The sequence below is a fragment of the Panicum virgatum genome, chromosome 9N (genome assembly GCF_016808335.1).
Source record: "Panicum virgatum strain AP13 chromosome 9N, P.virgatum_v5, whole genome shotgun sequence".
Lineage (NCBI taxonomy): Eukaryota > Viridiplantae > Streptophyta > Magnoliopsida > Poales > Poaceae > Panicum > Panicum virgatum.
In genome coordinates, this window is record NC_053153.1 from 30423953 (window position 1) to 30448327 (window position 24375).

Sequence of the window (24375 nt, forward strand, 5' to 3'; positions counted from 1 at the left end):
TAGACTCATCCTAAACCTTAACCTATGGCGGTGCTACAGTACCCGCGGGTACTGTTCACGCGCAGTACTTGTGGGCCTAGGCCTGTGGCCGGGTGGTCTACGGGCGTTCTCCACCGACTTTGGCATATTACAGGCCAGGTTTGGCGCGGGTGGTGGCCCTGGACCGCCAGCTCTATGAGCGTGACGTCTTCCACACCGACATTCGTTATCGCCTTCACCAATCCCAAGACATCATGAAGGAGACGGCTGACCGCTTTCGCCGTTTCGTGGAGTTTGCTGTTGGAGATTGGGTATGGTTACGCCTCAACCATTGGGCTGCGGCGGGCATTACATCCAGTGTGGCTGCCAAGCTGGCACACAAGTTCTATGGTCCCTTTCAGGTTGTGGAGCGCATTGGGGACGTCGCCTACCGTCTACAGCTTCCAGCTTCGGCCCGCATCCACAACGTCTTCCATGTGGTCTTCCTCAAGAAGCATGTGGGCGATCCTCCTGTTGCACCAGTACGACTATCGCCGATCGACCACGGCCGGGCTGTCCCTACTCCTCAGAAGGTGCTGCGCGCAAGACTCAACCGTGGCGTGTGGGAGCTTTCGGTGCAATGGCTCGGCCTTCCAGCGGCCGACACGACTTGGGAGCCCTTGGAGTCGTTCAAGGAGCGCTATCCATCATTTCAGCTCGAGGACGAGCTGTTTTGAAAGGAGGGCGGAAGTGTTGTGGACTCATTTGTGGGCCGCACATATGATAGGAGGAAGAAAAACGCGTGAGAAGTGTTATGGGCCGATCTAGGCCCACGAGTACTGTAGCGCGCGCGTGAACAGTACCGAATCCTATTTGATTAGGTTAATTTGGTTTATTAGGAAAGAGATAAGATGGATAGATTCGGTTAGGATATTGCTTAGGGGTCAAGTCATATTGCTTAGGGGTCAAGTCAGTCGTCTCTATAAAAGAGACTATCTTGTATCAATGAAGAACAAACAAGATTAGAACCAAATACTTTCCAGAGGCTCCAACGTGAGGGCGGGTAGCCTCTAATCCTGCTATCTACCATATCATTTATTTGAGCCGCAGCTTTTAAACTTTTCTAGAAAGCTATTGCTGACTTGGCTTGTTCTGAAAATCCAACACTAACTTTTACTGCCTTGGCTTGTTCTGAAAATCCAATACTACTTTTTAGAAGATATGTTTAGCTTTCTGAGCTCAAAAAGCTATGAAAAGCTCATAAAACTGAGCTTTTCAGTTTTCCATATAAACTCAGATTTTCTGAGCTTTCAGCTTTCTAGAAACTGCACAAGAAGTTTGTTATTGTTTGAGCTTCTTTCTAGCTTTTCACGCTAAGCTGCTAGGAAGCCCTAATAATGGGAGGAAGAGGTTGCGTACTCTTGCATGCCTTAGAGCACCTCCAGTGTGCATGGAAATCGAACCGTGAGCTTCAATTCGATTTACACACTGCAATGGTTGAACGGAAGTAGCAGATTCCTCGCGTCGAATGCAAAAGACGAGTAAATAATGGGTAAATAGTAGTGCGCCAGTACGATGGCCACCACAACTTGAGGCTGGTAAGAAAGAAATGGTATATTTTATTAGATAGTGGATTCCACACACGTTGTTGCAGTTGTGTTCGATTTAGTAGAAATCGAACAAATCTGCCGTGGTTGTACCTTTTCAGTTGAATTCGATTTGAACACTGGAGCTGCCCTTAGGATTATGCCGTCATGTATACTCAATTAAGAATTGAAAATTCACCTATAAACTTAATTAAATAGTACTTATGTAACAGCAGTTTAAGCATAGTATTGTCACCGGTCACCAGAATAATAACTAAATTAAAAGGCAATAAATTCAGTACAACACCACAAGATGGGCATGATGCGTGGCGTCGAAAGGAGAGATGGTGATTTCAGACACAATGGAAGATTACCCCCCATGGGACAAATATTGTGAAATAGAGAAACCAACTGACATGAGATCATGTCCATGCTGTCACAAGTACTGTCTAGTTCAGAATAGTTCATACGATGATACAAGCAATATGGGAAGCAAAGACTTAGAACCAAACAAACGGACTATAACACGTTGGTTGCTACATAAAAAAGTGTGGGTACAACGGGTAACATCGGATAATGAGCAGTAACGAACGGAAGAACTAGCTGCGTGTCCTTTACAATACTTGCAACGAGGGGATCAGCATGTGTAGTCAATTAATCACCGAGGTTGTAGGCACATCAACGCAAAACAAAACAAGGACGAACCCAAGCAACTTATGCTAAAACAAAAGCTCTATCTCTGTCGAGCCAGTGGTCAACAGAGCCAACACAGGCGCCAATTCACCACCAGATTCTTACGTCGGTTTGGGTGGTAGGTTGATAGCACCTCTTGATGCCACGAATGGAGATCAATTGTCACACTATTAAGGCAGCGGCATTTTCTTGCTATTGCTGGTCAGGTTACTTTATCATACGGATCCAACAAAAATGTTACTGACCAGCAACCACTATTGCAATCTTGCCCAATAATCAAAATGGTACAGCAAATAACTCAGAGGAAATAATCTGGTGTTCTCCGTGTCACATCTGGTTCACCTCTCCTCGGAGCTGGCTCAAACTGCATGATAAAACCCAAGTTGAATTTCCATGGAGGAATGTTCACATATGCAACCAAAAAAAAATTGCCACATCAATGCTATCCAGAATTCCACAGATTCCCAAATTTCAATCGCATGACATTGCCACACTGTGCCATAGCACTACCCGGAGAAATTGAAGTAATAAACAATAAAGAAAGAAAAAGCATAACTTAAGAAAAATCAGTTACCTGAATAAATGAGTGATTCCTGCAGTCATCAACCTCAAGGATGGATGCCATGTTGCCACACCGGTAACAGTAATTAGGTGCACTGAATATGGTCACTACCTTTTGTTCCTGTGAATTTGTAAGAACCATGAGATCATAGTAGCCAAACTGATGGTCTGATGCTACAACTTAATCCTTGCTAATAACTTACATGTGCCCAGTTATAACCCTCCATAACCAACTGATGAGCCCGGGCTACAAGTTTAAGATTGTTGGTGTGATTAAACTGTTCCGATATGTCCTGGAAAATGGAAGCCATACAATAATACAATTAAGAGCAGAACTGATAACAGTCTACCAAATAAGTAGAAAAGATGTGGCATACCAAGTACCTGGCCAAAAGTGTATCCAGCACCTCGAGGAGATATGCCCCAGCCACATCGATCATCTGGATCAGACCATAGAAGGTCACACATAGGTCCCTCATGAGGGACCTCTTGAACACGATCTAAGCTTCTAACACTATCGAGATTCTCAATGGAAGGAGATAAACCACCATGGAGGCAAAAAATTTCTGATTCCACCTTCAAGTAGAGAAAGAATACAATATCAATAAGATTTCTAAACAAAACAATAGAAACTATCAACAATTAAGACATGAAGCTGACAGTAGAAATTGTATCATACAGATTTAAATGTCAAATCAGTTTTAAAAAAATGTTTAAACATCAAAAAGAATATGAGTCAAATCAAAAGCTAACCACAGATCATTTCTAGTATTTCAAAGGACAATCTTCTTTTGTATATATTATTATCTGGACATGAATGAAAACAGATCATTTCCAGTATTTCAAAGGACAATATTTTTTACATATATTATTATCTGAACATGAATGAAAAACAAATATGGCAGACGGATGCTTCAGTGCATCAATTCCTTAGCTTTTTTTTTCTAATTTTGGAGCAAGAACATAGTGAAGAATTAAGTTGACAAAATAGCACATAGAACATCAGTCGATGAAAGCAGTTTAGGATTACCATACTTCAACAGTTCTTATCAATGAATAGTGTCATAATTTTTTGAAAAATGCAGGAACAATATTGTGACCTTGAGGGACTGGGAAAGATGGCCTAAAGCTGAGCATACATACCAATGCTGTCAAAGGAAAATAGTCAAAAAGATCGGTGAAGATCTTCCAGACATTGGCACTGCCATATCTGTTTTGAAGAATAAAAAACAGTACAACAGGGTCAAACAAAAAGAATCAAACTGATGAAGAATGACAGCTAGAAGAACCCGAGTTAATGAACTTTCAATTTCATTCAGATTGTAAATAGCCAACAAGGATTCCATCTAGGCTGCAGCATGATATATTAGAGTACCACAATGGTAATAGGAGATTTAACTTCCTTGAGTAATGTTAAGGTACATGATTGATAGAACATTTAAAATGTCTTTGACTAAAAATCCATAGTGAAAAGGCAGCATAGAGACCTTAATTAATTATTACAATGGAGAACCGAGCAATGGCAGTGTCTCCCATTGAGGAGGCAGCCCAGCCGGGCTCGAACCCATGCGTTAGCAAATGTAGGTACACAGCCCACACGTGCTCAACGCAGGCCTTAGCAAATGTGAGTACCACCATGAGAATCCTAGCAGCTTGTTTGTAGCCAGCCAGGGTTTGGTGCCCCCCTAACCTACGGGAAATGCTAGGAGTCTCTCTTGGTAGCAGAGCTCCTCTTTATGATTATTACAATTATCAAGTATTCAATTAAGGTAATTAGCAGCCTTAGGATCACCGTGGAGCAACTGGAATGCATGTCTTTCTAGTAGTACTGATGCTAAAGTGCACAAGTAACAGGCTACACATGGAATAAGAGTAAGGCAAGTAGGTGATTTTCAAGCACCTAAATAACTCACTTTCGTAGGCATTCATCATAGAAGCCATACACCTGTGTGATCTGCAATAATTCAACGATTCTTGAATGAAATAAAGATTGAGAATGGGATTCAGAATAAAGAGCATGCATTTTTTTTCTCGAACGTGCAGGAGGAATAAAGAGCATGCATGATTCTATATGCATACAAACTACAAAGAAATATTAGATTAAGAAAAGCTAGTAAAACCAAACGAGAATGTTCATATTTTAATATTATGAAAGGGAGAAATATTTGTACAGTACCTGTCTACTCTCATGGTTTCCACGAAGAATAGTAATACGTTGTGGGTACCGCACCTTCAGTGCAACCAAAAGCTGCAAAATTGTACGACATCATGTCAACTAAGGGACATAAAATTATTAAATGAATGTAAAATGCAGTCATCAACAGCTATTCTTACTTTCATTGATAATGCTAATTTTGGCGATGCTAGAATTGCTACACATTTGACCCTAGTTCCCAAATTTGCACAAGGATTTCATTCCATTCGCATAAGCAGGGTGCATTGTGGCACCAACAAATCGCATCACAAACCCTTGCCATAAGTTGCTATCGCTAAACTTCAGAGGAAATTTCCAGAGTGAAAATTGGCACTAACTAAATCAACTAACACTCAGGTTCTGCTCTTGTTCTTGTTTCGAGATGATAAAACAATTGACCAGAAACATGCAATTTATAGTCATGATACGTATAGAGGAGATACAGAATCTAACACTAACAGAAAAGTCCGACAAAGAGAGAATTGAAAGAAAAAAAAACATTGTAGCCGGTAGAAAGGAAATTAGGGTGAGAACAAGTGGCAAAAATGTAAGTCTCTCACCAAAGTTACTATATTCAGGAATAATATTTGCAAGATGAATATCCAAGTAGTATATAACCAATAGTAGTGAGTGTCTATCTGACAACACTGACTTGCATGCTACACTACAAATCACCCTGCTATCAAGATAATCACTGCATCTATGACTTGTATCTTTAATAGTTAATTGAGTCAGAATGGTGGCAGCAGAATACAACACTACTATAAAAAAGAATGTTGGGCTTCTATTACAATTAAAAAAACAAACAAATGCAACTAGCAGGCTAGATCTTACAGTTACGGTCTCAACAGAGTAATAGCCACGATCCACATAATCTCCCATAAACAAATAGTTTGTGTCTGGACACTGGTAAACAACAAAGATTGATCTGTCAGTTTCGAAAGAATGAAACAAACAACATCAAACGTACAAAGGCAAAACAAACATAAAGAGTGGGTTGTGTATGGAATACCTTCCCGCCAATCCGGAAAAGTTCTACAAGATCATGGAATTGTCCATGAATGTCACCACAAATTGTCACCGGGCTTTTAACTGGCTGTACAAATAGTATAAAAGCTGAGTTAAAAGTTAAAAAAAAACATCTTCTGCTGCAAAATACAACAGAATACTTAAGTGTACAAAGCAAACATGCCCGCTTTGGCCGTGGCCACACACAGATAAAATTCTATTTCGTGAAGGCTTAACAGCAGAAGCTAGTAGTTAAGCAGACGGAACAAGTGTATAACATATCAAATCACCCTTTAGATTGTAGCTATATACACAGCAATCATAAGGGATGAAACCAAAAAGAAAAAAAAAACATATGTACTGTTCTGCAAGGCTCCAGTGCAGCACTAGTAAAGAGTACACGCATCATCATTGGTTTGAAAATTCATATGCACTTATCTGGGATTACCTACCCAATAGTGAGGCAATACAAATTTTCCTACTCGTCTCTCACTCAACCACTTTGCACGCCCGCCAGCATATAGAGTGATCATTGTATATTCCACAGGCGGAAGATACAACTACCCAAGACATCATATTCCAAAAAAGTGAACTTATGGCATGGACGGCCAAGAAAAGAGCACAAATGCTTCAATGTTACCTGTCCATATCAAGTCGGTCCCTTTACACATGAAAAACTGAAAAACATGCCAATTACAAATGCTTCAATGTTTCCTGTCCATATCAAGTCTGTTCCTTTACACATGAAAAACTGAAAAAACATGCCAATTGCAAATAGAATAAAACCACGGATAACGTTACTCAAACTAAGTAGAGCATACGTTCACCATTTTCTGTAACCAACCTTAGGCCCCGAAAACATGGATATCACCATAAGCAGTAAATAGCTAAACATTGTAACGGCAATAACTAAAAGACAAGATGAGTAACTGGCTGAGAGCTCCGTCATACACCCATACCTGAACATTGCTTTCCTCCATCAATATCTCCTTGGCCTTCTCACACAATGTTTTAACCTGTCAATGCTCTAGTCAGTAAAGATGACACCATGCCAAAGTAAAGACATAAACATTCAGCCCTCCACCATGGCATGACAAGAGCATTGCCAGAATAAAGCAGCGCCCAAACATAGAGCAGTAAGAATGTCGATTCAATGACAGGTACAGCCAGCAAAAATCCAGGTGAAGTAGCATCGAAACACACAGCACTACAGCATCAACAGATTCGGCATCTAACGCTTGAGCTGCTACAGCATATTCCGATCTAGCCATCATGGGAGCGCTCGCCAAGCTGCGCTATTTATTCCCCTCCTCAACGAAATAGTCGATAACATAGCCGCACACGAGATCTACAACTGGCGGCGGAACCCAGACCACCCAAAAAGCTACCACCTTTGGCCGAAACGATCTAAACCTAGAGGAGCTCCGGCGCCGAGACCACCCATCCTAAACCTCCTCGATCCCGCCACGAATCGACCGTGGAGAAGAATCATACGCAACCATATGGAACGGGATTTGGCGGCAGGCCTCACCTCCGTCTCCGGGAGCGGGCGGCACTCCATGAGCTGCTCGATCTGCGCGTCAAGGCCGCCGCATCCCCCGCCGCCACGCAAGCCCGCGGAGTCCTCCATCCGTTTCTCCCGCAGCCGGGACAGAGCCCCTGATCTACCTCACTCTGGCTGGAGATCGTCGCCGACGAGAGCGCGCGCGGGGGAGGGAGCTCGAGGGCAGGGGGCGGGCGGGAGGAAGAGAGGAGAGGGAACGGGACGGAGAGGTGCGGAATGACAGAAGCGGGCGGGAGGGCGCGGGCCCCGCTACCTGTGGGGTCAAGGCGTCAGTGAGATACCTCAGATGCAGGGCCCAGTGTCAGTAGAACAGAAGGAGATGTGGGGCCGGGAGGATCACCGGTGGTCCGGACGGAGGAACGGAACGGGAGGATCGGACACCGGTGGTTAAGGATGGAAAAGCAATAGAGCAGATATCCGAATTATTCGATATCTGTATTTGTTTAAATATTAATATGAATATTTGTATCTGTATTTAAATTTAATATGGTAGTAAAGTGGATATATTCGAATCCGATTTTCATTGATTTTCTCTATCCGATTTCAAATTCGTATTCGACAATATCCGATACTATCCGTATGCGTTTTTATTGAAAAACTATTTAAAAATTATATTTATTTCTTACCACCCATATTAGTTTTTATAATAAAAATATAATATAAAAATTAAATTTACTCTTAAATATTCTTATTTTATCTCAAAATTACTTCTATATTTTTATTTATATATAATAAAATTATTTATATGTTTATTGCAATATATTTTTAGTTCTAAATTTATTTTTATGTATTTATTTATTAACGATAAATAAATTATTTTTAACTAGGTATCTTGGTTATATTATTATACATTATTTTGTATATTTATAACAATTTTATAATCTAAAACTACTAATAAAGAAAATAGCTAAACGTTAGCTCATATATCAAGTCAATATCCGAATTTGTATCCGAATTTGAGGCATCCATTTTGTATTCGTATCCGAGAATATCCGAATTCATATCCGTATTTGATTTAAAATGTGGTAAAAAGTGCTATCCGAATCCGATTCCATACGAATCGGATCCGTTTCCATCCTTACCGGTGGTGGAGAGGGCAGGCAACGGGATGGAGACGAACAGCAAATTAGTGTGGGCCATCCATGTCAGCCACAAGCACAAACATCGAGGATAACTCGAACGTGAGGTCCCTGTTCGAACCGAGTACATTCTTGTTCATCGTATAGCTTTGCTTTGTGCGCCAATGCACATTAGCTTCCTTCTCAATGCTCCGGGCGCAGCGAGTCATCAATCTCTTTGTGTTTCTCGCCACACACCGATGAACAATGTATCATTGCACTCGCCAATCTCTATAAGACTATAAACATCCAAGACATTGATAATCTTTGTATTTGGATATGCCTTGAAGTTTGGACTTTGGAGTTAAGGTTCCGAAAAATAGACCAAATTAAAATAACAAAGACTTAACGCAAAGCTACTGAAACTCGTGTTTTCGATCTCCAGTTCGACTTCAAGATGTTAGTGACAAAATTTAGTCCGTTTGTTCGGTTTTAAAACTGAAAAAACAAAATTACTATCAAAGAAGCCTAACAGCAAGTACAGATCAGCCCAATATTGCAACTTCTCCTCTTCCGTCGATCTAATAAAACGAATAATCTAATAGTTTAACTCACCCACTCGCATGCACATGAGCACATCCTCATTTCCAAATTCCAATCATACTGGACCCAAAATCTAGCTGACGTCTGCCTGCACCCTTCCATCCTTAGCTACAGTGCGGATTGAGAAGGGCTGGACCCAAAAAAAAAATGGAAAGGATTGTATCACATCGAAATGTCGATTCGTTTTCGTCCCAAATGAGACATTGGTGCTCACGTCAGCTTAACATCATCCTTGAGAAAGATTCCATGCATGCAGACTCTAGGGCCGATACCCTTAATATCATCTACTATAATTTTTTTGATGATATTAGATCAATTTTATGTAGAAAATCAATGCAAAACTAAAAGAAATACTAGTTTTTCTTTGGCATATAGCCTATCTCATCCTCGAGCTTTTAGTCAAGGGTTAACTTCAGCCGTAAAACTTATAAAATGACCATGTCAGTTCTCAACATTTTTCATGCAGTTCAATTTAGTCCTTCAACATATATCTTGCCACGTTGGCATACCATATGATGTCAGCGTCCAAGTGTTCCTATTTTTACTAGCAACATATATTGGTTAATACATGCTTAAAAATGATACAACAAAACTTTAACTTATGTCTACATTGATCTTTTTCAGAAAAAAAATTTTGTGCACAAATTGTACATCATTTGGCAAAAATATCTTTTATGCAACTCTCAGTCCATAATAGGCCTCCATACTAAAATTTGCTACCTAAAGATCTAGAAATAATCAGACTCATTAATCATGCTATTAAGTTGCATGCTGCAACCAATTCAACCCAAAAGTTTGACTTGATTGGAAAAGGTGTGCAATCCACTTATACTTCAACACTACCTCTCACTTGTAGGCTTAAAAATTATGAGTTGGCTACAGTTATTTTATTTAATTGCGCTAGTCAGGATTATGTTGAATTGATTGGTGCATACAACTTAATATGGTATCAAAACTAGAGATCTCGAGTTTGAATCCTGGCGGGCGTGATAAATAAAATAATTGCAATCGATTCCTGATTTTTCACATTTGCGGCCTGAGGGAGCCTTGTGAGTGGAGTGTTGAAGTACATGTGAATTGGGCAATTCACTCACAGACACCCCCGCAAGCAAAACGAGCTGCACATTTCAGAAACAAAAGATCCTCCATTTTTGCCATGCGTCTGCGTGCGGCAGCACACAGCTTGTTCATCCATATATTCCGGAGAACATCCAATGCTGGCCCATGGTCCTTGAGCGCCAGCGTTTCCATTGCAGCAGGTGTCCAGCAATCTCCAAGGCAGCAAGCACCAACCTCCTCCCACTGTCCCCGGGACGTAGTATATCATCTGACTAGTACGTACTATATATGTATCCGAGGAGTCAAACTGTACATTTGGCATGAGGAGCGTTTCTTATTTTTAGGAGACTCTTACCTTTGAGCATGTTTACTTGAACGTCAGGCATGTTTTTGATAGGAGTACAATTATTAACTACACCGCCATCTTGTCTCATGAGCGTTTACTTGAGATTTGCGTTGCCCGACAACAAAGTGCAAAAACAAACAAGGAAAAGCTGCAGCCTCTTCCACTTTGTCAACATGTCCTGCTAAAGAAATAGGAAAGCAATGCTTTGACATGGTTCTCTTCTGTGTGGTACACGATCAATAAGTCAGCCAACAAAAAGTTCTCCCTTTTAGGTTTAATAGTGGGATCACACAGGCTTTACAGGCCTTTGATTAACTTACACAAATCTTAATCTTAAGTACTAAGGAACTCGAGTAATTTACTGGTCAATTTGTCATGGTCCCTACACTTGCGCGATTTGACCAGTGACGGTCTCTAATATAAAACTCGAACCATTAATTTCTCCTATACTAGTACAACATTTGTAACAATCGGCCAGCCAACCAGCCAGCAGTACTATTCTCCCATACTAAATCAGCACCAGCCACCAGCTACCAGCTACCAGCCAGTCGGCAGTACTATTCTATCATAACAAATCAGCACTAGCCATCAGCCACAGCCAAGCGAACACAACGAATAAAATCATAACAATAAAAAAAGTATTTTAAAATGTCAATCTAGTGATATCATTTTCACATAACAAGTTTACTGTTAATTATTGATTGAAAATTATGAGGTGTTTAGATAATAAAAAGTGTGCACGCCTTATAAAGAAGAATCCAGGGGATATGACCATTTGGTTTGAACAAAGATATGAAAGCCAACCCAAAATTGATGTTGCACAACTTTTCCCTAACTAAGCATATATATGAAAATCACGGTGGTTGACAAAATTACTGGCATATGATTGACAAATTTGGAGCTACCCCCACCCCAAAAAAAACAAAAGAAGGTGGCAAATTAAATCAGCTGTCATGTGTTGCAAATCCTTTCGACAAACGAGAGAGAGAGAGAGGAAAGGATATACCAAAGTCTGAAGAAAAATCTTCCAAGAAATATCAAAATTTCAACAAATTTGTGTTCAACGAGATTATTAGAAAAAAAATTTGCCAGGTCACTTGAAAGGACCATCTTGCCCTCCATGCTTTAAAAGGGGCCAAATAATGCCACTGAATCAGAGAGTTTATTGTTTTGACTGTACCTCAATTTGATGAAGGCAACATCCAAAGGGGGAAACTGACGAAATTATTTAGAGTGCCAAAAGATCGATTTTCCCAAATATTTCCACCATTTTAGTCACCCGGTATATATCCTTGCATTGCCGGATCAGGGAAAAGGGTAGTTTTTTTTCGCAGGCAGCACGCAAAAATCAGATCTGGATGCAACGTTTGTATTGTAGTACTATGTAGACAACACTTTTGCTGTTGCGTGATGTAGCCATGCAGGACGCATCATTGCTTGTTTTGTTAAGGTGTCCCACTAAAGTCATGCCAATGCATGCACGAAACTAACAACTTTTAATCATTTGTCTTGCTTTCTTGTCACGGTTGATTCAAACATTCCCCATACAAGAGGAAAAGGACCCTCCCTCATCACCTAGCCAGTTGTTCATTTTTTCAGAGGGAGACTAGCTAGATTGTTTTTTTTTTTCTTCCAGTTGCTCTCCCTGCCTCTCTCGTTAGGATTAATTCCCGACAAGCTTGTGTGCTAGTGCCAATTGTTCTCAAGGATTTGATTTGTTCGGGGAAACTCAAACTCCAAATGGCACCAAGACATGTTTTAAAGTGACAACGTAGTTAGTATATGAAAATTCCATAAAATAGAAAAAATTCACTGTAACCCCTTGTAGCAAAGACCTTACGTTTTATGTTCAAACCGCGTTCCCATTGACCAAAAAAAATATCAGATTGCCGGTGACTGCAGGTGCACCCTGTAGGTGATCCTTGAACAGCTCTCGGTCTTCTCTAAACTTTAAAGACAAACCGTGTTATGTTAACATCCACAGCCACATAAACCAACTTTAAAACCGTGTGTTTATAACGTTTTGACAAAAAAATTTGAAAGAGAATCTTACTAATTTGAAGTATTAAATAAAATCTATTTACAAAACTTTTGCACAGATGGGTTGTAAATTGTGAGATGAATTTAATGTGTGTTGCCCTCTCCCGTGTTGCTTGCTGGCTGTGGTTTTGGTGTGAGTTTTCGCCTGTGTGTTTTTTTAGTGTTTCTCTATTTTTAGTCTTTTGTGCTCTTGTGTTAGTCAAGCTCTGTTTGGCCGCATCAAGATTGTGTCTGTAACTGCTTTCTTCTTAATGAAAAACGTGCTAAGGCATAGTCGCGAAAAAAAATTAATCCATAATCAGCGGATGGTTAATGTAGCATTACTGTTGCAAATCATGAATTAAGTAGGCTCGTTAGATTCATCTCGCGATTTATAACAGCAAAAAATTTTGTATATAAATTTTATTTAATACTTCTTGTATGTGTCCAAATATTCAATGTGATATTTTTTGATGTAAAATTTGGGAATCTAAACAAAGCCGTCTTTTCCCTTGGCAAAAATAAATAAGAAAAGGAGCTCTTTTACCATGCTTGGAAATACTTTGCAATATATTGAGCCCATTTACCATGCATGGAAATACTTTGCAATACTTTCTAATACCTCCCAATACCTCTACAAAAAAGTTTTTTTTTGTTGATTTTATTGTCCAAAGGGCATTGTTGTCATTGCGCATCCTCAAATAAAAAAGAGCATCATCGGATCGGCTCCTGGACGCTCGCCCCTGCGCCGAGACGGCGCTCGCCCTCCGCCCCTCCCTGGAACCTCGCCCTGCGCCGACCTGCGACCTGTGACGGCGCTCGCCCCGCCGCCGACACCGTGCCCTCCCTGGACGCTCGCTCCGCGCCGCCCTGTGAATCCATTGCTGACCCCGCCGTCGCCTGCGCCATATCCGGACGCTCGCACCGCGCCGTGCCCTCCCTGGACGCTCGCCCCGCGCCGCCCTGTTGAGGGCGCTGACCCCGCCGCCGATGGCGTGGCTTCGCCTCGCCCAGTCTGCGCTCCCGGCGTCCTCGTCCAGCACGCGTGCCTAGCTCCCTCCGGGTTTCTCCTGCCGGCCTCGTGGACGCTGCCTCCATCCGCGCCCCCGGCGGCCTCCAACACGCGTGCCTCCCTCCGGTCGGCGCCGAGGACGGCGCCTCCGTCCGAGCTGCTGCCGGGATCCAGTAGCCGCCAGAGCACCGTCGCGTGAGCACCCGACGATCGCCTGGCCCCCTGTACCCTGCACCGTCGCCTATCCCACCGCCGTGTAGCCCTCGCCGCCTTCCGCCGCGCCGGTAACAGAAGGTACTCACTTCGTTCCCCTCTTTGATCCGTTTTAAGGCATTTGATCTATCTTGTTCGTACTTTTCATCACGGATCGCTCATCACTGCCTCTAGCAATTTCAGAAAGCTAGCATCTGGTAGATTTATGTCAAATATTTTGATAATTTAGGTTACAGGTAGACCTTGAATTGTGCTACTAAGTACTACTGCTTGTTCATCTGGTAGATTTATGATATAGCTTCTCTTAATTCATCTTCCATATTTGTCAGTAGCCTAGCTTGTTCTTATCTTAAGTATTAACTCGGATGGCTTCTGTGTTATGATATTAGTAATTGAAACAATGTCCAGGATAACCTTGTCTGCTTGTCAATATGGGCAAATGAGTAACTACTTGTATAGAATCATTCATATTACTGCGGGTAGTTTCTGTATGGTCTTTCTTTTGCTGCTGTGTCGTCTTCTGTGCAATTTGGTACTTTTTCTTGGTGCAGAGTATTGCAGTTTTTTTTTATAATGGCATGTTGATTCTTGACATGCCTTAAGTATTTCGGTTCTTCACTGGTACTTTTAGGATAGGTTTTGAATGATTGTCTATTTATAACTAAAAACCTGAACACTGGAGTTAGGAACTTGGCAAAGGCTTCACAAATGTCATGCTAGAAAGAGTGTATGTGAATCGCTCCCTCAAGTGGGTCCATGATTGTTCCCTTCATCCAGTAGCTTCACAAATGTCATGCTAGAATTAGATATGTGGTGAAATTTCATATAGGCGCATAACATACTTTTTGGATGGGTCTCCATGATGCAGTATCCTTCATATGTGGCTTTGGTTGGACTGGTTTTGAGTAATTAGCCCATAGATCCTCCAGACTCTAATATGACCATAAATTTCTGTTAGAAGTACCCCAACCATACTTAGTTGTATTATAAAAATGTGTATTTATTTAACTGACCAAATTAGCATCAGGTAGTTCCTTTGCAGCCTCATCAATGCTGTCTGCAATTTTCTTAACCTGGTAAATGAACAATTAAAGGTTAATATGACTTTTTCTGGAAATAAAATTTAGAAATTAAGGTACCTAAAAGCTTGATGTTGCACAATGCTAATATATATTGCAAGCACCCACCACAGAAGGCTTCCTTTGAAAACATATTAGCTGCCAAACATATATCTGCCATTTTTGTTGTTTACTTTCCATGCTATACTCAATTAGTCAATTTGTACTGATTCATGCTATACTCAATTACCGTCTAGAGATGAAGCCAGAAAAATGATCGGCTGGAAAGAATATCGTCGGGGGCGTCAAGAAGGTGTCTTCCTTGGCTGCAAAGAAGCAGCGCCCTCTCCGATTCAAAGAAGGACGACGTGGACAATCGAGCTCGAGTTCCGACGATGAAGTGTTAGAAAAAAGGTATAGTTTCTGTTCTAATTTTGCATTAAAGATTCTCAATCAGATAAATCCTTTTGCAGTCTATGAGTTCGCATCTCATCCTAGTAGACATTAGCATGTATATTTTGCTCAGTGTTAGCTTTTACGTTTTATAACCATTTATTTCACTCTTATGGCATAAATGAACTTTATGGACAGTCCAACCTCATTCATGAATGCACTTTATCTTGCACAGCTAAAGCAAAGCCTTTTGATTATGGACCCGAGGCTCGATGAAATCAAAGAGCATGTCGATGCCATGGAAAGGAAGCTCAAGAACCTCCGAAACAATGTGGTCAAGGTGGCTGAGGACATCGGGAATCTCCTAGAATTTGTATTCGACGAACCGATTATTTAGAAGCCTTAGAATACATGGCTAGTTTTATTTAATTTCCTTGTGGCAACATTATTGGAGTTATGAATAATGTGGGCAGACTTGTACTTGTCCTATAACAATGTCTTTTTGCTGTACCTGCTCTTTTTCTTTTTCGGAACAACATGCAAAGGCACCCTGCAATCTATGTGGTTCTGGGATGCAGAGGCAGCTGAGCATCTCGGCGATGCCCAAGAATTCTGTAATGAACATTTGTGTGCTGAGCATCTGCTGAATCTGAGCATTTGGTTGGAACATGTCTGTACATCTCAATGTGGTGCAGCAGCTGGCAGCGGCGCAGCGCAGCACTTCTTCTGAATCCTGAAGAATCTGCACTGGAATGGCCCGTGCATCCACGCTCAAACTGATGTAGGATGTTCAGAACCAACTGCGATCAAGGTAATTTCAGCCACAGTTTAGGTGAATCACATCTTGATTAAGATGCTGAATTTACAAGACGGGAAACGATTTTGTCAGAAAAAGCCTCACATCAACAGGCTTGAGATACTGGCCGGCTGCAGAGCCATGTTTGAGTGCTTATTAAAATTGATTTTGCCTAAACACTTCACCCTTGTCCACTATAAAGTTTGTTGCCCCACATATATAATCTGATGTAGTTCTATTTTGTAAGTGTTGTAATTTATTTTAAACATTTAAAAACTCTGTCAAACTCTGGTCAAAATCCATGTATTCAGGCTTAACCTGAAAATCGTCCAAGTCTGAAAAACAGCCTGAACCCCCCGCTTAGGCACTAGTTCTCCAAACTTTGTACATAAACATGTGCCATACATCAATATTTAACTTATTTCTATCAGGACATTCAAAACCATCTTCCCGAACATGGATACATCAAATAGCACCTAACATCATTCCAACGAACAGGCCAACAAGCAACATTACAAAGCCACAACAGAATAAACTACACCTACTCCCCTCAGTGATCTTGTTAGCCAGTAGTACCAATTGCTTATTCTTCTCCTCCAGTTGCTTATTCTTCTCCTCCAGGCCCCTCTCTTGTGCCTTTAGGACTAAATCCTTCTCTTTATTCTCACTAGACACCATTTCATTGATTTGCTTCAGCTCAGCAATATCCTCGACTTTGCTCCTCAATTCCCAAACAACATTACGGAGATCGAAAAGTAAATTCTTCAAAAAAGTTGATTGCTCAGGATCAAACCACACATAGAAGCCGCAGTCCCCTTCAGTCTATACATCAGAAATCAACACAAATCATATGCCAAGTCAAATGGACAAGCAGGAAAGCAAACTAAGCTAATTTCTTATCCTTGCTCGGCTGCATCTGTAGTACCTCTGACCAGGATTATCATCACTCCATGAAATCCACCGTGGTGCCTTTCTGTTGCACATACACACCACGGCGGGCTTATAAGATAGAGGCCCTTCTCTGTAGGGCACCGGTGGTCGCGACCTCAGAAAGCCACGGCCACCACGACTGCCTGCACTTATCCTAGAACCTTGCGAGCTCGACTCTGCCATGCCTGCAACAGAAATCACAAAGACAAAAGGACCTGGTGAGTTTTCAAAGCTACATTAACAAAAAGGAATACATCCAATCATCATCTCATTGTATCTGCAGCAGAGATACTCTTGACTCTTAAGGTCGTTCAGAAACTGAAAAGCCAATTCAAACCACATTTGGACAGCAGAACCATCAAGCCTATACTACCAAAAACATGAGTTGCTTGAGTTATTGAAGATATCAGAACAAAACAAGTACTTTTCAATTTCTGAATAGATGTATTGCCATGCCGTTGTCAGAAAGCTTGCTCTCTTGCTCTCGGAAACAAGCTGTCCATATTTGTAGTTGATGGTTTCTCATCAGGGCTAGGACACAGGAGCAATGTGATGGACATCGTCGACGGCTGCAGCTAGCCAAAGTGTTGTGGTGGATTTGCAGAAAGGAAGGTCGATCTCAAGTGAGATATCGTGGTATGGTATTGCTGAACGAGAGAGTGTATGATGAACAAGCATTGCATTATGGATAACTGGTAGCAGACACAGTAAAAAAATCATTGGTAAACAATTTTTTCTTTTCAAATACGTAGGAGAGCTGTACATTTTTATATTGAGAAGAAGAATTAAAATGAAAGAGTTTATACCACACGAGTGCAAAGCAACTCGCCACGACCTGACAGGAACAAGCTTGCGCTGCATGTGCAAGCTAAAAACAACAGCAGAGACTAATATCCTAGACGATTACTCGCAGAAGAGTCGACCTACAATAGATGCTCATTGCAAAGCAAACATTCTATAACTACTACGTTCAACGTGGAATCTACTGAGCACAGTAGGAGACGAAATCAAAGCAAGCAAAGAAAAAGAGGGCCATCTCAAAATGGAATGCCATCGGATTCCTGCAGCGTAGATAACCTTGAACCAAATTGTAGGGATTGAATCAGCGAAAAGAAAATGAGGATGGGGATGTACAGGCGGGGAGGGGTGAGGCAGGATCAAATCGTCTGTTGGGCGTCGGCGACTGGTGCCGAGGATCGAATCGGCGGCGACGGGTGAGGGGAGGTCGCTGCCGGAGTCGATGACGAAGAGCGCGCGCGTGGACGGGTCGCCGACGTCGATGACCGCAAAAGAGAGCCCAGAGAGAACGGGGGAGCGGAGGCGATCGTCGGCGGCGGTGGCGCTGCACGCCACAGATGGATCAGTCAGGAAACCCTAAGAATGAACATCTTTTCTTTTTTTAAACAAATATTCATCTCACTACATTAAAATTAGGAATTGACCATTTTACCCTTGATTGAAAAAAGAACACAAAAAAGCAATTGTCATGGAATTCCTACCCCTCTAAACTTTGGAGGTATTGGGAAGCGTTGATAAGCGTTACGGCAACTATGGGTCCACCGACTATAGACATGCCTTCTCATTGACGCCTCCCAACGCCTAATCTCAATTGGACTCACAAATCATAAACACATGAAATACTTTCCAATACCTCACCAAGCATCGTAAAAAAGATGCTCGAAGTGTCGAACACGGCTGAGTCGGACGCGCAAAATTCAAAGCCATGCGCTCCCAGAACCCAGAAGAGGAGAGAGTGAGGCCGTGTTTAAATGCCGAAAGACAAAGCGCAAAAATTTTGTAAATCACACACATTGTGTATTAAATGTAGTCGAAAAATAAATCGCATTATACAAATAGACTGTAAATCACGAGACGAATCTAATAAATCTAATTAGGACGTGGTTAGGCACTAAATTGCTACAGTAATGCTACAGTAACATGATCTAATGATGGGTTAATTAGGCTCATTAGATTCGTCTCGTAGTTTACAGACGAGATCTATAATTAGTTTTACAATTAGTCTACATTTGGTTCTTCAAATGTTGATGATTCCCTTAAAAAACTCAAAAACTCAAAATGCAAAGTAAACTAAACACACCCTGACGGACGGCGGCGACCAGACAGTGTCTGGTGAGTGAGGCTGTCGGAGAGGCTGACCACGCAAGTCCACACCACCCCTGTCTACCGCCCGCAATTAGGCCGTGTTTAGTTTCACGTGCAAAAATTTTTGTGTTGAAATTTTGTTAATTTGAAATATTAAATGAAATTTATTTATAAAACTTTTTGTATAGATGGGTTGTAAATCGTGAGACGAATCTAATGATACTAATTAATTCATGATTAATCAATAATTAGCGGATGGTCACTGTTGCAAATCATAGATTAAGTAGACTCATTAGATTCGTCTCGCGATTTACAGCCCATCCATGTAAAAAGTTTTGTAAATAGACTTCATTTAGTACTCTATACATGTGTTGAAACATTTAATGTAATGTTTTTTTTTGTATTTACGGGTTTAAGGGGTGTGCCTTAATCAAATGGAACGAAACCCGCTCGCTTTCCGCCCTCATTTCCCTGCTCTGATCCCACCGGGGTTTTGCCTCAAGAAACCAACAGCCCCCGTCTGCTCCTCCACCTCCACAGCTCCCCACCTCCCGGCGACCGACCCGCGGCTGCGGCGAGCGAACCCGGTGCGGATTCCTCCCCCGCCCGATCCGGCCATGGACGCCGGGTCCAGGCCGCCCCCGCCGACCGGCGCAGGGGTCCGCGTCCGCGCGCCGCTGGTGAGCCCCGCTCCGCTTCCGTTTCCCTCTTGGTCGTCGCTCAGAGGGCGCCGGTATTCAGGTGGGATTAGGAGGGCGGTGTTGGGGGCCAAAGGCGCTGTCTTTGGGGCGAAAGCTTCGATCTTTCGGCGAGGGGATTGGGGGTTTCGGTGTATGGGATACCCGTCGCGGTTGGGCTGTCTGGATCTGAGTGCTTGGCTACTTGGGGGCGGAGGCTATGGTTCGTCGGTGGATCTTTTGTGGCGTTTTTGAGCGGCACGGCCGTGGGAATCGGTAGGAATGGACCGCAGGACCGGGAAATGGTCTGTCTATTCTAGCTATGCCTGAATTCTTCCCTGCAATCTGTCAGTACCAGTATCGCTTGAGTGCTTGTAGTAAGTAGGAGTACTATCATAGCTTTGATTTGTGGATGTGCTGGTTCTTGTGAAGTAGGAAATCACTTCTGTATGGGATTTGCATATCGTGCATGCTTAAGTTCCGTTTTCTCTAGCCGTGATTATTGGGTGAGTAAGTACATTCAGCGCAGATTGCATGACCTTGTGTTCTGCTGTAATTGCACCGTCTGCTCCTTGTCGATGGACTGGGATTTCTTCAGCATATATCCAGCTCAAGCTATGGGATGCTCATTATTTTCAGAACGTGCCTCATATTATCTGCTTGGGTTTTGTTAATTCGAAGGAATTTGTATTACAAGGCAATGCAGTTAGCGTTGTGTGAGGCTTGGTTGCAACTAGGGATGAATACTAGTTAGTAGTTAGTTACAGAACGGTATTGGCCAAACCGATAAAACCATAGATAGCCAACCTTTCCAGTACTACACCATGGTTAACTGCAATTGTAGTTAAATTGATGGATGTCCTTCAAATCAATTGCATACTCTTTCTCCCTGCCTGGCCGGCCTGGGACATTGATAGTTGGTTCAGCTTTTTTCAAACTGTTTGCATACTGTATCAGTCCCGAAGAATTCCTGTACTACCTGGGGCATTGGTTCAGGTTATGTTATAATGAACTTCAACATGTACTATGCTACATGGTTTCTTTTCTGAATTTAGTTCCATGAAGTTTTAATGTCTTTGAATTTGAAGCCAGTTCGCAAAATCCTTAGACATTATCTTCAAAAGTAATGCTTCTCACCCTCATACAGTCATAATGTTGAACTACGCAAATTCAACTTGAGGACATGATAGGTCTCTTGTTCATGATTTTATTGTCCTGCCAACTATCGCTTGCTTTACTGATGCATTAATGCGCACTGCATTGTAATCCATAGGAAACACAATTTAGAACTAATAGAAACATCCTACAATCGCCATTCCCAGGTTGTCTGATTAAGAGATTATATATTCATGAGATGTGAACAAAAAGAACTTCTAGATATAAAGAAAGGAAGCTACCCATGGTGCTGTTATATCTGATGCTTCATTTATAGCATTTTGGATTTGATTATCTCCTCTGTTTATTTCAAGAGTTGAAATTCTAAAAATCATAATCATCTGTTTGATGTTTCATTTATTTACTATTATTTACCATAAAGTGTATTCTGTCAATACAGATTCTAAACATTTTTTTCATTGGTGCCAGGTGGAGTCTGTCTCCTGCTACTGCAGATTAGATACAGGCCTTAAAACTGTTGTTGATGCTAGAAAGTTTGTTCCTGGTGCGAAGATGTGCATGCAACCTGAGGTCAAACAAAGCAAGCGCAAGTCAAGGGGCTCAAGAAAGGAAAGATGCAGAACACAAGCACCACTTTTACCTGGCCTTCCTGATGACCTTGCTATTGCCTGCCTTATACGGGTTCCTCGAGTTGAACACCCCAATCTCAGGATGGTTTGCAAAAGATGGAACCGCCTTTTGTCTGGGAATTATTTCTACTCCTTGCGTAAGAAAATTGGAGTGGCAGAAGAATGGGTTTACATCTTTAAAAGGGACCGTGAAGGGAAGATATCCTGGCATGCCTTTGATCCACTACACCAGCTATGGAAGTCACTCCCACCAGTTCCATCAGAGTATTCAGAAGCATTGGGCTTTGGCTGTGCTGTTCTGAGTGGTTGCTATCTGTACTTATTTGGTGGGAAAGATCCTTTGCGGGGTTCTATGAGGCGTGTTGTATTCTATAATGCTCGGACAAACAAATGGCACCGAGCTCCAGATATGCTGAGGAAACGTCACTTTTTTGGTTCTTGTGTAATAAACAATTGTCTTTACGTTGCTGGTGGGGAGTGTGAAGGAATACAGAGGACACTGCAGTCTGCGGAAGTTTATGATCCAAATAGGAACAGATGGGCCTGCATTACTGAAATGAACAATGGGATGGTGCCTTTCATCGGAGTGGTATATGATGGCAAGTGGTTTCTAAAGGGGCTCGATTCCCATCGCCAAGTGACCAGTGAAGTCTACTTACCATCATCCAATGCCTGGTCAACAATCGATGATGAGATGGTTACAGGATGGCGGAACCCGAGCATTTCCTTCAATGGTCGGCTCTACTCAGCTGACTGTCGGGATGGCTGCAAGCTTAGAGTTTATGATGACAACACAGGAACATGGACAAGATTCATGGACAGCAAGCACCATTTGGGTAGCTCACGTGCCTTTGAAGCTGCAGCTTTGGTGTCACTAAATGGGAAACTTTGTATTATCCGGAACAACATGAGCATAACTCTTGTTGATGTCTCGGACCCAACAATGAGTGTCGAGACAGATAGTGCACGCATGTGGGAGACTGTTGCTCGGAAGGGTCAGCACAGGTCGTTTGTGGCAAACTTGTGGTCGACCATTGCGGGACGGAACTTGAAGAGTTACATTATCCATTGTCAGGTGCTGCAAGTTTAACAGCAGATTCTGTGAATGGAAATATGACCAGATGTTGCAAGCAGGAACAGGATTGGATCAGTGGAAGAACCCTCCATTAAGAGGTAGTTCGATTCGATATCAGTCATGGCAAGGAATAGCTCATTGCAGCCCAAACAATTTTGTTCATTTGAGAACTGAGAACTTCAATTACAGTCGGCAGCATTGGAAGACAATTGTAGAAGGGTTTTGTTGAAACCAGAAAGCGAGAGAAAACTTCCCTTGTGTAACGGCAGTCTATGCGTTGCAGACTGGGAAATTTAGTTGGTGCATATATTGTTCTATAAGTTAGGGTCTCCATCATACTATCTTGTATCGAGTAGCATCCTGTATCTTACTGTGTAATGTCCATATGTGTTGTAGGGGCAGACTAGCTAGACTCTAGGATTACAAAAGTAGTCAGGATAATCCTACTATGCTTCAAATTTTATTTGCAATGACTGTTATCCCTGATATTTCGTAACTTATCTTTGTGATGCTGGATGGATTTGTTGTTTTAGGCTTTCTATGTTGTGTTGTTCATTAGATGAGGATATCCATGATGTCTTTGTGATCATATAGTTAATACATCGGATTAGCATTTTGTGTAAGATTTCTTTTTACAAGATTGAAGAATTTGGTATGTTAGTATGGAGCAGCCTTTTCTGGTGTGATTTCTTTGATAGATTTGTTCAAATCAATAGTGTGTAAGGTGAACGGAATACAGGATTAGAGTTTGGATGCCTTCAGATCAAGTGGCATGGCCTGTTGTCATTTATCTCCGGTTCTTAATGTTGCAACCTGCATGGCCCAGGACCTTCTCGCACTGCTCTTCTGTCTGCCGTGTCACCTTTCTGGCTTCCTCCCCCTGCTGTCATGTCCTCGCTGACCTCCACCGAGGCCATCATCTTGAACACCATCTTGCCCATGGTCTCCAGCATCCCCAGAGACAGCAGGGGCAAGCAATTGCTCTTCTCGACCCTGTGCTCCCTCTAGGAACCTAATCGGATGAACCCTAGGTGTTGACGCGTTGCGAACGACACGGTGTTTCAGATGGCATCTATTTTTAACAAAAACAGAAATTCCGACCAGAGACATCTTGAGTAAGAGAAGATCACTAGAGGTGTCTCTTGTTTGTTATGTAATGAAATAGAAACTAGGCAACATCTCTTTTTTTGCTTCTAGTGGTAGCAAAGAGAATGTGGAGCGACATCACTCAGGCAATAGATAGAGACACGGATTAATTTTGAATTCGTAAGTACTTGCTGGCTTAATAATAAGAAATTTCCTGTTACTAAAAAGTTTAGTGCTGCTGCTTTGTGGGGTTTGTGGAAACTGTTTATATGGAGAAGATTGCTGAAATAGGTACTAGGTGAAGAGTGGCTCATAAGAATTGGATATTATTTTTTTCCAAAACAAAAATTCCGACCAGAGACATCTTGAGTAAGAGAAGATCACTAGAGGTGTCTCTTGTTTGTTATGTAATGAAATAGAAACTAGGCAACATCTCTTTTTTTGCTTCTAGTGGTAGCAAAGAGAATGTGGAGCGACATCACTCAGGCAATAGATAGAGACACGGATTAATTTTGAATTCGTAAGTACTTGCTGGCTTAATAATAAGAAATTTCCTGTTACTAAAAAGTTTAGTGCTGCTGCTTTGTGGGGTTTGTGGAAACTGTTTATATGGAGAAGATTGCTGAAATAGGTACTAG

General features: G+C 41.9%; 2 protein-coding genes and 2 long non-coding RNA genes across 5 annotated transcripts; 2 read left to right on the forward strand and 2 right to left on the reverse strand.

The window, feature by feature from the left end:
* Window positions 1-1914: 1914 nt before the first annotated feature.
* On the reverse strand, window positions 1915-7805 carry LOC120690268 (putative serine/threonine-protein phosphatase PP2A-4 catalytic subunit). Its single transcript, XM_039972861.1, has 11 exons — window positions 7532-7805; window positions 6960-7016; window positions 6005-6088; window positions 5827-5898; window positions 4975-5046; window positions 4712-4752; window positions 3942-4008; window positions 3183-3374; window positions 3002-3091; window positions 2812-2919; window positions 1915-2601 (listed from the first exon to the last, which is right to left on the reverse strand). The coding sequence occupies exons 1-11, from the start codon at window positions 7628-7630 to the stop codon at window positions 2536-2538; spliced, it is 948 nt and encodes a 315-aa protein (XP_039828795.1). The 5' UTR covers window positions 7631-7805; the 3' UTR covers window positions 1915-2535.
* Window positions 7806-13383: 5578 nt separating this feature from the next.
* On the forward strand, window positions 13384-15994 carry LOC120692767. The gene is made up of 3 exons (XR_005682736.1): window positions 13384-13955; window positions 15190-15346; window positions 15561-15994. It is a non-coding gene; the product is annotated as an uncharacterized LOC120692767 (long non-coding RNA).
* Window positions 15995-16410: 416 nt separating this feature from the next.
* On the reverse strand, window positions 16411-18446 carry LOC120693044. Its single transcript, XR_005682836.1, has 3 exons — window positions 18186-18446; window positions 17047-17236; window positions 16411-16943 (listed from the first exon to the last, which is right to left on the reverse strand). It is a non-coding gene; the product is annotated as an uncharacterized LOC120693044 (long non-coding RNA).
* A 1172-nt stretch (window positions 18447-19618) lies between these two features.
* On the forward strand, window positions 19619-23249 carry LOC120690591 (F-box/kelch-repeat protein At1g55270-like). Of its 2 annotated transcripts, none has more exons than XM_039973294.1 (2): window positions 19619-19834; window positions 21416-23192. In XM_039973294.1, the coding sequence occupies exons 1-2, from the start codon at window positions 19772-19774 to the stop codon at window positions 22664-22666; spliced, it is 1314 nt and encodes a 437-aa protein (XP_039829228.1). In that variant the 5' UTR covers window positions 19619-19771; the 3' UTR covers window positions 22667-23192. The 2 variants fall into 2 exon arrangements, with proteins under 2 accessions (XP_039829228.1, XP_039829229.1); XM_039973295.1 differs by lacking the exon at window positions 19619-19834 and adding an exon at window positions 19908-20136 and having other exon boundaries at window positions 21416-23249.
* Window positions 23250-24375: the final 1126 nt, after the last annotated feature.

Excerpts from the sequence above, each read along its gene's own strand:
- LOC120690268 (XM_039972861.1), bottom strand. The coding sequence starts at position 7,630 with ATGGAGGACTCCGCGGGCTTGCGTGGCGGCGGGGGATGCGGCGGCCTT. Across the intron at positions 3,375-3,941 it reads ATTTTCCTTTGACAGCATTG|GTGGAATCAGAAATTTTTTG; the intron begins GTATGTATGCTC and ends CTCTACTTGAAG. Across the intron at positions 3,092-3,182 it reads CTGGATACACTTTTGGCCAG|GACATATCGGAACAGTTTAA; the intron begins GTACTTGGTATG and ends TCCATTTTCCAG.
- LOC120690591 (XM_039973294.1), top strand. The coding sequence starts at position 19,772 with ATGGACGCCGGGTCCAGGCCGCCCCCGCCGACCGGCGCAGGGGTCCGC. Across the intron at positions 19,835-21,415 it reads TCCGCGTCCGCGCGCCGCTG|GTGGAGTCTGTCTCCTGCTA; the intron begins GTGAGCCCCGCT and ends CATTGGTGCCAG.